Here is a 13,555-nt window from a genome sequence, read left to right as displayed (position 1 = left end):
AGAACTCTGGCAGCTCCGGGAGCAGCTCACAGTGGTGAGCATCCATCTTTTGACTTGGTTTTCATCCATGACAGGAGGGCAGGCAGCCTTTTACATGATGCACAGCCCTTTGTGGTGCTTGATGTTTTCTCTGCTGACTTGTTGTTTTAAAGTTAGAATTTTTTTTCTAGATTTTGACAGCATATTTTTTCATTAGTCATATTTTCTGATGATGGCATCTGTGTCATGTGTCTTCATGTTTATAGCCTTAGCAAGGATTTGGGAGCAGTGCTATCTGGAATTAACTTTCCAGTTGTCATTCACAAACAAAGACCCTTATATGAAAATCAAATGAAATAGGCTTATTTCAAAATAATCTTTTGTTTCTTAACACAAATACTGTCTCTTTAAAAAACAATACTGTTGTATTTATGTTGCAGGGAAAAGGACCTGGAGGCCAAGTTCATTATTCAAATGGAGAAAAGCAAAACGACAATCACAAACTTAAAGGTAAGTGATGAGTGAGCCTGCTGCAGTTCTGACCCCACGCTTACCCTCTGTCACTGTGGTGCAGGTGGATGAAGCACTTATCTTACTGCGTTTCTGAGTTAACTGTGCCAACTCAGTGCAGTGAACAGTGTCTGTGTGCTCTCTGCTGAGGCTGAGTCCTGAGCCCAAGCAGGGATATGAGCCCAGTGCCTTTTCCACTCTGCTTTCATCTGACCCAAAAGTCAGACTCAAGCTGTTGAAGATAAGAACCTGACACTTCTACCCTATTTCTCTGGAGCCTGAGAGTTGACTGTATTCTGTGAATAAGTTTTGACCCTAGATTTATTAGTTTTGAGACAAGATTTCAGGTAGCCTGGCTGGCCTCAAGCATGGACGAGCATGAGCTTGAACTTATGATCCTCTTTCTAGGACTGCAAACATGTATCATCTTGCCTGCTTTCTGCTCTGCTAGGAATCAAACCCAGGGCCTCATGCATGCTAGGCAGACACTCTTAACAACTGAGCTACACTCCCAGTTCTGAATGAGAATCCATCATGTATTCTGATCCTTGATTATCTGACAACTATTGTTTTTTATTAACTGAGAGGATGAAAGCTTAAAAAGGGAACAATAAAAACTGCATTACTTTCTGGAGAAAAATTAGATGAAAAACTGCAATTTTTCAAAATTCTTTCGCTTTTAAAATATACTATTTATTCTTTTTGCACACTGGGTAACAACGTTGAATGCTTTTCACTCAAGGAGGAAGCAAGGATATAAAAGTAATGCTAAAGACATCTTGTTCTTTTCTTTTTTTTGGATATTTTATTTATTTACATTTCAGATGTTATTCCCTTTCCACATTTCCCCTCCCCCCAAACCTCCTTTCCCATCCCCCTCCTCCTGTTTCTATGAGGGTGTGCCCCCAACCCATCCACCTACTCCTGCCTCCCCACCCTTGAATTCCCCTAAACTGGGGCATCCAGCCTTCACAGAACCAAGGACCTCCTCTCCCACCAAAGCCAACAAGACCATCCTCCACTACATATACAGCTGGAGCCATGGGCCCTTCCATGTGTGTTCCCAGGCTGGTGGTTTAGTCCCTAGGAGCTCTGGCTGGTTGGTATTGTCACTCTCCCCAGGGGGCTGCAAGACCCTTCAGTTCTTTCAGTGTTCTCTCTAACTCTTCCATTGGGGACCCCATGATCAGTTCAATGGTTAGCTGTGAGCAGCCACCTCTGTAAATGTCAGGCTCTGGCAGAACCTCTCAGGAGACAGCTATATCAGGCTCCTGTCAGCATGCACTTCCTGGCATTCACAGCAGTGTCTGTATTTGGTGACTGCACATAGGATGGATCCCCAGGTGGGGCAGTCTCTAGGTGGCCCTTCCTCCAGTCTCAGCTCCACACTTGTTTTTCATATTTGCTCCTGTGAGTATTGTGTTATTCCTTCTAAGAAGGAATGAAGCACCCACACTTTGGTCTTACTTCTTCTTGAGCTTCATGTGGTCTGTGAGTTGTATCTTGAGTATTGTGAGCTTTTGGGCTAATATCCACTTATCAGTGAGTGCATACCATGTATGTTCTTTTGTGATTGGGTTACCTCACTCAGGAAATTAGAATCCAGACAATCAAATAACCCTATTAAAAATGGGATGCAGAGCTAAACAAAGACTTCTCAGTTGAGGAAACTCGAATGATTGAAAAGCACCTAAAGAAATGTTAGACATCCTTAGTCATCAGGGAAATGCAAAGCAAAACAACCGTGAGATTCCACCTCACACCAGTCAGAATAGCGAAGATCAAAAACTCAGATGATAGCAGATGCTGGCGAGATGTGGAGAAAGAGGAACACTCCTCCATTGTTGGTAGGATTGCAAGCTGGTACAACCACTCTGGAAATTAGTCTGGCTGTTCCTCAGAAAACTGGACATAGCATTACCTGAGGACCCAGTTATACCACTCCTGGGCATATACCCAAAAGATGCTCCAACATGTAACAAGGTCACATGCTCCATTATGTTCATAGCAGCCTTATTTATAATAGCCAGAAGCTGGGAAGAACCCAGATGTCCTTCATCAGAGGAATGGATACAGAAAATGTGGTACATTTACACAGTGGATTATTACTCAGCTATTAAAAACAATGAATTCATGAAATTCTTAGGCAAATGGATGGAGCTAGAAAATATCATCCTGAGTAAGATATCTTGTTTTTTTTTTTCAGGGCTTAGCCCCCTTTAGTTTGGAGATGTGTGTCTCTGAGGCCTGCTGCTCTATGGCCAAGTGTCCAAGGAATAGATTTCTGTTAATTCATGGTCCTGGGCAGTGGATACTCTGAGGTTATTTTCTGAGTAGTACAACTTGATCCTTAGAGATGGGAATGAGGATAGTACTATCTTCCCAGAGGGCATGCTCTGGACTGCCAGTAGCTTGAGGCGTTCCCTACTACAATGCTTTTTTTTTTTTTTTTTTTTTTCCTGTACTTATTACAGTCCTCAGTACAATTTGACTCACTCTGGCCTATCCTGAGTCTTCCTTCTTTGGTCTCTTGCATCTTCTCAGGCTTTTTCAGTTCTGTCTACCTCTTTCTTGTTTATAACAACCTTTCCTTAGCTTCATGCATCTATGTATTCACAATGCTTTGGTTCAGTTGTCTCTTGAATGTATCATGGAATCTGTATCCTGTGATTACTTTCTTGCCTTTTGTTATTCATGAGTGAAGGACCACTGGAACATGGTCAGTCTGCCAGGATCCACTCCATTAAAGAAAACAGACTTCCTCTGATGGTGTGCCACCATCACCGGTTGGTAGCTCCTCATGAGCCATTCCTCCTGGCTGGACTGTTGACTGGCTTGAGTTTTGTGTAGGCAGCCACAGCTGCTGTGAGTTCATGAGTGCAGTCTAGTGAGTTCATGGTCCTGTCTAGACCACATTGTTTACTTTAGTCCTTCCCAACTTCTAGTTCTTAAAATCTTTCTGCACTGATTTTGTAATGGTCACTGAATTTTCTGGAGAGGGCATGTGATATAGGCATCCCATTTGTGACTAAGCACTCTGTAGGTACTTTTTTATCTCGGCTTTGACCAGATGTGAGGTTTTGTGTTAACCATCATTCACTGAACAAAGAAACTTCTCTGATGAGGTTTGAGAACTAAACTAATCTGTGGATATAAAGATATAAATTTAGAAGGTAGTTTGATGCTTTGTATATTTAGCAAAAGTAATAGTTTTACTCTTAGGGCCTGTGAATTCAGCAACTATGGGTTCATGTGCAGGTTACCATAGCAGCCATGCATGCGTTTCTTGTATGCAGTAGACCTCACATCTTATCAGTGCTTGGTTACCTCCATGACATTTGTGTCACCACTATTGTACCCAGGGGAGATGCTCATATTTTTAATATTCTGTTTTTTTCATTGTTAATGCTTTAACAAAATTTTAAAGAAGTAGATTATATTGAAAAGTACACTGTATCATGTGTCCAAGGTATAAGATTTTGGAAACATATGGATTGTTTTGGGATTCAGTATAAGCTTAGAGCATGGAACACAAGATATATGCAAACATCTGTGTTAACCTCACAGTATGAGATTCAGAAAAAGAAGGAAAAATGATTTCTAGGTGGAGTATTAGGGAAGCTTTATGGAAGAGGAGACATCTGACTTGGAGTTTTCAGGATGCCACCAAATCACACAGCTCCAGAGGGTACCACTTTTACCAGAATTACTCTCCAGGATCCCTGAAGTTGTACAATGTCCAGTTCTGGGGGTACCTGGAGGAAGTAGTCAGAGTCATGCAAGATAAGCAGACAGAGTCTGACTGAACATTGTGTTCATGTAAGCTAATTATATTAGTTAAGACCATAGCCACATACACACACACACACACACACACACACACACACACACACACACACGCTGTAGATCCTGAACTTCTTATGTTATATTTATTTATTTTTATTTATTCTTTAGGGAGACTAATAGGAATTAAATGTTGATTAGAGTATACATATTGCAAATGTTATCTATCTTGTGTTTTAGTCACAAATTTTGTTTCCTCATTTGAGTCACTGGTTAAATGACATTACTCTTTATGTTATTATTGTTATTACTACTTAATTTTTCTATTATTTCTGTGAAAACTGTCTTTCTAGATACCAGAAGGAGGAACTGGGGATTCAGGCAGAGAACGGACCAAGACCTTCACCTATGACTTCTCTTTTTATTCTGCTGACACAAAGAGTCCAGATTATGTTTCACAAGAAACGGTACAGTATGACATTCTCAAAATCTGGGTTGTTGATGTTGTTGTTTTCTTTTTAAGAAAAATAGGATTTCCCTAAAACACTTTAAAAGAACTCACTGTTTTTTCGCTGAATTTAATTTATATAAAATTAGCATTTGGCAAGTTAGCCTTTTAATTATCAGATGGGAATATTTAAAAGCTTGTTTTTTTCCCCCCATCATTTTGAGTTTGATGATCATAACTTGAATGATTTGACTGATGGTAGTATTTGTTTAAGAAACAAATGTAGATGTTGTCCACACAGATGAGGACAAGACACCCCGGGTAACCTGAAAGGCACTGATGATGATATTTTATTAGAGCAGAAAGACAAACATAGACTCCTAGGTAGGTAAAAAGCCAGACATTGGAACAGAGCTGGTGTGTACTAACACATGTGGGAGAACATGGCTTCGTTGCTGGTTGAAGTGCATGGGCAACATCACTGAGCTTCTCCCTGTCTTCTCAATAGCTTCTTTAGATATCATAGATAGGCCTTTATATGTTAATGTGGAACTTCTTCACTAGGGTTGTAAAACTGAAAACTAGTGCATTAAAATACTAATATGTTTCTGTATCAGAGTATTGCCTGGGAACTCGTTAGAATATAGAGTCTCAGGATCATCACTACTACCACCCCCTACCTGCATGTTGGGATAGACATGAGCCACCACACCCCACTCAGAATCGTGTGTGTGTGTGTGGGGGGGGGAGGGGCAGGGAGCTAATTGTCTATTTGGATACACACACACACACACACACACACACACATTTGGCAAGATCTGCAGTGATTTGCTTGCATTTTGACATTAAAAAAATGTATCTGGTTTAGAAGTGGTTTGTGGAGGAGAGACTGACCTTTTGAAGCAATGCAGATGTTGATGTTGGAGTACTGCAGTGATTGTATCCAGAAGTTTAGACTCAAACATCAGTAAGGGGGAAGGAAGAATTAAAACTCTAGAGAGAGGAAGTGTTCAGTGTGATAGAGGAGTTGGTAGAGGAAGAGAAACTGATATTTGAGTTTGCCTTGGTATTCTGTTGTGTTAGATCCTTGGAAGAACCTCGGTGAGCTTTAGTAACTTGCTCAGGTTCATAGGCAGATTGCCTTTCAATAGTTCCAGAGCTGAGGCTGTGGTGCTGATGTTAGAGGAGGTGGGAAAACCACCAGAAAGCTTTTGTGTGAGAGAAAAGGAATTATTCCAGCTGCCAGGTATGAAGAGAGTGCAGCCTCCTGTCACACCAGTAAATGAGAGGAGAGGTGAAAGAGTAAAGATGAGTTTGGGTTCGAGTGGCTGGTCTGTCTACACTGCCAGTAGAGAGTCTGGCTTAGAGGCTGTGGATGTAGAGCCCAGACTGATGCTCTGTTACACACATGGGAGGTAAGTGACAGGAGGTAAGGAATTTTAAGGGGAAAAACAATTTATTGTAGTGATCTCCAGAATGTCTCCAAACACAGGATGAATGAAAAGCCCTGGATCTTCATTTTAACCTACTTAATGATCTGTTGGATTTTCTTGTTATTTTTGAATTTGAAGTCTTTTGGGACAGAGGGCTCTGCAGAGGGATGGAGAGTATTGTGTGACCACAGGACCTGGCTGGGAAATGTTTGCTGACCAAATGACCCAATTTACAGTTGGTTACGGGAGCAGGTAATACTTTCTGAGATGCACAGTAATCAAGATGAGGGAAGTAAGAACAAATGTAGCCCTTCTCTCTGGAAGTTAGAAGCCAGTGTCCAGAGTTTCAAGGTAGATGCAGGTTGTGCAAAGCTTTTCGCACACAAGAAAAATGCCATGCTTTAGGTGGTTATGCATCATCTCTTGGTGTTTCAGGGATCCTTACAGAGAGGAACCTGGGATTGTTCTGAGGAATTTCTAAGCTAAATACACTATTCTTAATAAGCCATGTTAAAAAGCCAACATAGATGCAGAGAAACAATTATTATTAAAATATTGAGACACTCTCTTATCCCTCGTTTTAGAAGTTGCTAGAAGGCTTCAGTACCGAGTATCTACTCAGCTTTTCAGGTTGGAGGTAATGAGTGAGAGGGAGCTGAGCACCACGAAGCCAGCACAGCACTAGGTGGCCTTCTTTCTTCCCTCTTGTGCTTTAATCAGTTGCCTGTAAAAGTATAGAGAAAAAGATCATATCTATTACTGTAAAGTTTTCTTTGAGTCTAAAAAGCAAAATTGTTTTAGAATTAGGGAAAAAAAATCAATGAGCAATCTAAACTCACAGTCTTATAAATGAAAGAGCATTAAATAAGTTCTTAATTTTCTTAATGGTTCTTCAACACTCCAAAGGGAGGCTTTGGTTTCATACTACCTACTTCCTTAATTCAGCCTTGGAGAAACTAGAAACCAATAGCCTCTCAGTTGACTAGCTAGATGGTAGTGTCTTTGTTTCAGCAGTGCCCTCTTGTGGTTGATTCCCTGCTAGTGAGGCCCTGGGATATCTTGAATCACTCGTGAAATCAGCTTTAAAGTATTTCCACACATGGCAAAGCATATAGGGCTAACTGTGAGGGGCTTGCTCAGGGTTTGGTGCTAATGGACTCATCAGTCTCTTGAATCTGTTCTCCCATTTGGTACAGTGGCAGATGTTGAGTCAGTCTTGGTGGGAGTGTGACAGGGTAGCCTATGGAGAGGACAGTGCCTGTTTCTGCACCTCTGTATGGCTGTGGGTGGATGGGTTGGTTGGTGCTGAGGCTGCTCTAATTCTAGTGTCACCTCCAGACCCACCTTTTCTAGATCTGTCCTAGCATTGTGCCTACTGGGACTCTTGAGTCTGTCAGAAGGCCACCTCGCTGATCTTTCTATTTGGTAACAAAGTAATAACACAGGAAGCATGGATTTTAACTCTTGGAAGGATTTTAATTGTGGAAATATTTGAGTTTGGTTTAACTGTTTAACATGATTTACTTTCCCTTAGTCTGGGCTATGAGAAATACCCCTTCTTTATTCTCTGGAATTTCTGTGGAAGGTTTTTTGTTTCTGCTCCAACCTGAGAGAACTGGAGAAGTAGGATTTTTACTTATAGTTCATATAGAATGGGGGAGACCCAAGCTTGTCGTCTGGATCCTTAAGTTCTCTGGAGTTTGGGAATGCATCTTCCCAGCTAGCACCAGTTTGTGAAGGTAGAGGATGTCACTACAGCCCTGTGATGAGGGTACAGTTCCAGCTCTGCCACTCATTGCAGAGCCTGAGTCCTGACCTTCCCTCTCAGCTTCCTCATCTGAGGGTTCATGAGGCCCCTCTCTTTTGAATTAATACATGAACCCGTGACAGTGCCCAGCAAATGTGAGCCGTCATGTCTGGGTATTGAATAAGTCATTAGACATTGACAATGAGATTAGAAAATAACAGTGTCTGAAGTTGAAATGGGTAAAAATTAACTGAGAATGAGTGGTGATAGCCTTTTTTTTTTTGGTAGAAATTCAGTTGAAATTACAGTTAGTAAAGTTTCAAGTAGGATCTGAAGGAAATGCAAACCAAGTAAAGGAAGGCATCCGAGTCTATTTGCTATATCTTTGTTACACCATGGATGTCATCGGAATTGACAGCGGATTCTGCTGTGGCCAGGTGTGCAATATTTATTTGGGAAGTTTTGTAATGTACTGATTCCTAGGTTCATATAGAGAATGATATTTCACTGGACTGAGTTGCTGGCCTGGCCACTGGGTCTCTTGAGAACTATCTAGGTATTCTTTTGCCAGTATAGCATAGGATTTGCTGCCTTGGATAGTTTGGGAAAAATAGCTTTCTGGGTCTCCTGACCTTGGCTCAGAGGGCATCATCACTGTAGGAGTTCCCACCTTGTACTGTGGTCATCCCATCCATTCAGTTTTTCCCCAGCTCTGACTATGAACCTGATGGCATTCTTTGTGTGGCATCTCTTGGTGCTGATGCTCCTACTTTCTGTAGTAGACAGACACTTGTGTTAGCCTTGTTATGCTGGGCTTAGAGGACTTAAGACATCAACTGGGCTTAGGCTCATCCCAGCTTGGTATAGTAGGGCCACTTGCCATTTTAATCTGTCTCATTTACATTAGTTGTCCTCCTGGAAATTTGTGCTTCATCCTTTAAGCCCTCTTCTTAAATGGTGGTTATGTGGTACACTGGACAGAAACTTAGCTTGTGGTTGTGACCATCTCCACCCATCTTGTCTCCAAGTATCTGTCTGCAAGTATCTGGATAATTATCCAAACAGGTAAATAAATATATTGGAGGCCTGTTGTGAGGGAGCCCTACCATTCTAGTCTAGTCCTACCCTACCTTCAGCATTCTGCTATCCCAGGTCTTCTGAGATTCATCTTGAGGAGTATTGGCCCAGAGAAATGAAGGCTTTTACTTGGCAGGATTCAGACAATAATTTCTGGCTGCTGTGACCTTTAGGTTTTGAATATTAATTTTCGGAGGCTTTGATAGATGAATAGCTTCACACATTATGCAGTTCTGAATTTTAACATCATGTGTTAAGATCTTTGCTCCCAAACACTATTGCCACTTGGCCTTGTTTCCATTTATATTTCAGAAGTTGTTTGCTAACTTAAGCAGGAAAGAGAATGGTGTTGCTTTTTGCTTGCTTGGAAAGTTTACTTTTGATTAAAAAACTGGCGTGCATACATATTCTGTTGTTATAGCTCGGCAGTGATTTATTTTTATGCTGTAATCCCTAGAGATGAAAGGAACATTCAAGAACTTTGTCAATACAGCAGGGGCTTTTATTAAAATCCATGGTACTTGTATCCTTTGTGTTTATCTTTTTTTTTTTTTTTTTTCCCCTTTTAGGTTTTCAAAACTCTGGGCACAGATGTTGTGAAATCTGCATTTGAAGGTTATAATGCTTGTGTCTTTGCATATGGGCAAACTGGATCCGGAAAGTCCTACACTATGATGGGAAATTCTGTAAGTTATTTAGTTGTTTATGTGTTGTGAGGGAAGGAAGTTTCTTACTATCTTTTCCTGGAGTGATAGAATTATCTTTTATCTACTTGATCTGCACCAACTTTTCCTGTTCAAGATAAACTTAGTAATAAGTTGAACTAATTTTTCTTGGAGAGATTTGAAATTAGAAATAGTTTTATGTTATAAGCACAAATAATGGGTGTAAATCCCAGTTCATTTCTGCTTTTAAAGGCCTTATAATCTTATCACAAAAGTAATTTATTCTTTTTTTCTGCCAGTATAACAGTTTGAATAAAATTACCAAAGTCTATTCTTTTTAAAATTATTCAGAACATTTTTCCTAAGAATAGTGTTAAAAAGAAAACTTAACTTTTTGATGGAAAGGTGCTAGCTAGATAAGTCCAGCAGACATGAAAACGTTGGCCTTATAGAGTGAGCCCTTATAGTTTATGTGCTTATAAGCACAACATCTACAGTTTAGTGTTTTATCAGTACAGATTAACAGGTGCTATTTGCACCAGATATAGATAAGTAAGATGTAGGTATAGGACATGGTGGTATGTATGTAATCCCAACTTCTTGGGAGGCTGATGCAGGATGGTCACAAACTTCAGGTCAGCCTGATGATCAACTCAGGCAAAGACTACACATGGAGGGACCCATGGCTCTGGCCGCATATGTGGCAGAGGATGGCCTTGTTGGACATCAGTGGGAGGAGCAGCCCTTAGTCCTGTGGGGTCTGATGCCCCAGTGTAGGGGAATGCCATGGTGGGAAGGTGGAAGTGGGTGGGTGGGAGGGGAAGCACCCTCATAGAGGCAGGGGGAGGGGGGATGGGCAACGTGGTTTCTGGAGGGGAGTCCTGGCAAGGGGATAACATTTGAAATGTAAATATAGAAAATATCTAATAATAATAATAAAGGACTGGGAATGTAGCTTAGTAGTTTGGTGGTAGAACAGCATATTCAAGGCCCTGATTTTCTCCCTAACAACACAGCAAACAAAGAAAAGAAGCAAACCCAACAACAAACAAAACCACATAGGGATATTTAAGACTTAGACAGTGGCATGTGTGTGTGTGTGTGTGTGTGTGTGTGTGTGTGTGCGTGAGTGTGTGATATATATATATATATTTTCAAACCTGTGGCTTGTTCTTGATATAGACACTGTGAGAGGCTTTAGGGCTTCCTGCCAGCAGGCACAGTAGTGTCTGTAGTGCTCAAGGTTTGGTGGCCCATGGAAGCATGGTATTGCAGAGGAACAAATCTCAGGACATCATATCAGAGCCTGGAGCCTGGCTTCTCAACCCAGATTTTTTGCTTACACGGGAAGCGTGGCAGTGAAATTCACGTTACAGTGCTGGAAGCTAGGAAGAGCCCAGGAGAGAGGTAGCACACCTGGCATGTCCCTTTTAACTTTAGCTATTATTTCTTCTCTATTTGTTTTCCTACTAAACTTTTGAGGAAGAAAAAAAAAAAAAACCCTCTAAAATGAAATTTGCATATCAATTCTCTACTTTATGTAAAACATTTATAAAGCACTTATAAACAGCAGGTGCCATTTCTCTGCCCTACTAGGTAAGTACAGCTTCAGTATTTTACTTACTTAACATAAGAACAAAAACTGGTAGAAAGCTCAATTTTCCTTGGTAACAGTTGGTACCAATTGAATGGAAGATGCAAAGGAGAAAAAGAAAAAAAAAAAAAAAAACCCTTAAAAATGGCAATGATAATTCTTACAGTCTTTGAGAGGGAAGTTAAGTTTCTAGTGAGAGCATTTTGCATGATGCAGAGTGCCTTAATTTGGGTTACTGTTACTATGATGAAACACCATGACCAAAAGAAAGCTGGGGAAGAAAGCGTTTATTTTTAGTTGATTTACACTTCCACATCCATAGTCCATCACCGAAGGAAGTCAGGACAGGAACTCAAACAGTGGACACCTGAAGGCAGGAGCTAATGCAGAGGGCATGGAGAGGGCTGCTTACTGGATTGCTTCCTCTGGTTTGTTCAGCCTCCTTTCTTAAAGATCCTAAGACTACCAGCTCGGGGATGGCACCACCCACAATAGGCTAGTTAAGAAAATGCTATTGTCTGCTTAGAGGCCTATCTTATGGAGGCATTTTCTCAATTGAGATTCCCTCCTCTCAGAAGACTTTAGCTTGTATCAAGTTGATGAAAAACTAGCCAGGCCACAGAGTGTTGCTCACAAGCTTGTTCATACTTACAGAACTATGATTATGTAGCCACACCACTTAATAAGGTGGCTTTTCTCTTCCTAAGAGGACTTATGCAGAGATTGCTATAGCAGAGGAAGGCTGGCTTCCATAGTTTAATGTACTTCTGCCACCTACATTTTTAAGATGGCTATCTGGAGGACTTAATAAGGTTAGCTTTTTCTAGTGTTTCTTTTCCGCCTAGTATTTGTTATCCCTGCTTTGTCATTTAGTCAGATATTTTTAACATTTATTTTACATTATAAACTATCTCCTGTGGTAAAGAATAAGCTTTCTCATCCTTGTAAGTCATTGTTAATTGATTTAACATCTTATTAAAATATATTATACAAGTCGTCCTAGTATTTAGAAATTAGAAGGTGATATTCTTTTATTTCAGAGGATAAGAAATCCTTTAGGGGCCCTTGGTGGAAGGTTTGGGTTTGACACACAGGCTCCTGGAGCCTAAGTCTATTCCCGAAAAATGCAAATTCATGGTCTACCTGAATCTAGTTTGAGTGACGGTACCCTTCTTCTCCATTTCAGGGTGATTCTGGCTTAATACCTCGGATCTGTGAAGCTCTCTTCAGTCGGATCAATGAAACCACTAGATGGGATGAAGCCTCTTTCAGGACAGAAGTCAGGTAGGGCCATGATCTGAGGTGTAAAGTTCTGAGGGGGCCCAGGCTGCTTGATTTGAACGGAGGTCTGGGAGAGAGGAGGGTGAGGGTGGAGATTGTTGAGGAATGAGCCCACCCCTTCCTGACCCGAGCTCAGTTAGTTAGGAATAAAAGTGAGACTATGTGGGTACAATTTGTGTGTGAGGTAGCATAGCTGGGTGGGAAGCTTTAGTATTCTATTTTTGTCTCAAATGGAGTGAGCCCTTGACTGTTGGTGAGCTTATGCAATTAGGTTGACTCTTTTGGCTGAGTAACATCTGTGTTGCTCACTGTGGTAGGATCCTGTAAGTGTACCTTTAACACCAGTCTGGGTGCACAGAGCACCTTTTCCTTTTTGTTGCTGAGTCTGTATCAGGAGCTGGTCCCCAGGGGTCTTGAGCAGAGCTGTGTTGACCTGTACTGCTGAGAGCCACTTGTCCTCTTAGTGACTGTGTCTCTGGGCAAGTTGTTTAAAGCACACCAGACTTCTCTTGTTATATTTTTACAGATGATGAAATGTCCACCATTGAGCCATTGCAAAGATTGAGTGAAATACTTCTTGTAAAGTGCACAACAGAGGTGTATATGGCTGCTGTTGCTGAGCATTGCTTGTTATTATTAAACATTTTTAAAAACATTTTTTATAAAATTAATTCTATTTAAAATTTTTAGCTACTTAGAAATTTATAATGAACGTGTGAGAGACCTACTTAGGCGGAAGTCATCTAAGACCTTCAATTTAAGAGTCCGTGAGCATCCCAAAGAAGGACCGTACGTTGAGGGTAAGAAAGAAGTTTCTTGTCTTTACACATTCATTCCCCTGTTCTCCCTTGGGATTGGTATAAAATAAAAAAATACAAAACTCTGGTGATGGTAAGAATTTAAAAAGTTGTTTACTTTGGAACTTTATTACAGTAAAAGTGACAGGAGCTGGCACTTCCTACGTTCATTTTGTAAATCTGCATTTCACTAGGTATTTACCCATCATTTCCTTGGCTTTAAGAGCTCTCTGGAAGTTTG

The 13,555-nt window shown here is 40.8% G+C and overlaps 1 protein-coding gene across 9 annotated transcripts in view; it reads left to right on the top strand.

Annotated features, from left to right (window-relative positions):
- Kif16b (kinesin family member 16B) overlaps positions 1 to 13,555 on the top strand; it is a 291,086-nt gene that overhangs the window by 31,113 nt on the left and 246,418 nt on the right. For all 9 annotated transcript variants that reach the window (XM_034494994.1, XM_076929869.1, XM_076929868.1 and 6 more), the window contains exons 2-6: positions 420 to 489; positions 4,626 to 4,739; positions 9,547 to 9,663; positions 12,423 to 12,520; positions 13,208 to 13,317. In XM_034494994.1, the coding sequence (XP_034350885.1) occupies positions 420 to 489; positions 4,626 to 4,739; positions 9,547 to 9,663; positions 12,423 to 12,520; positions 13,208 to 13,317 (509 nt within the window). The remainder of the gene's footprint in view (positions 1 to 419; positions 490 to 4,625; positions 4,740 to 9,546; positions 9,664 to 12,422; positions 12,521 to 13,207; positions 13,318 to 13,555) is intronic.

The sequence above is a fragment of the Arvicanthis niloticus genome, chromosome 2, assembly GCF_011762505.2.
Source record: "Arvicanthis niloticus isolate mArvNil1 chromosome 2, mArvNil1.pat.X, whole genome shotgun sequence".
Classification (NCBI taxonomy): Eukaryota; Metazoa; Chordata; class Mammalia; order Rodentia; family Muridae; genus Arvicanthis; species Arvicanthis niloticus.
This window is presented reverse-complemented; position numbering and strand designations above follow the sequence as displayed.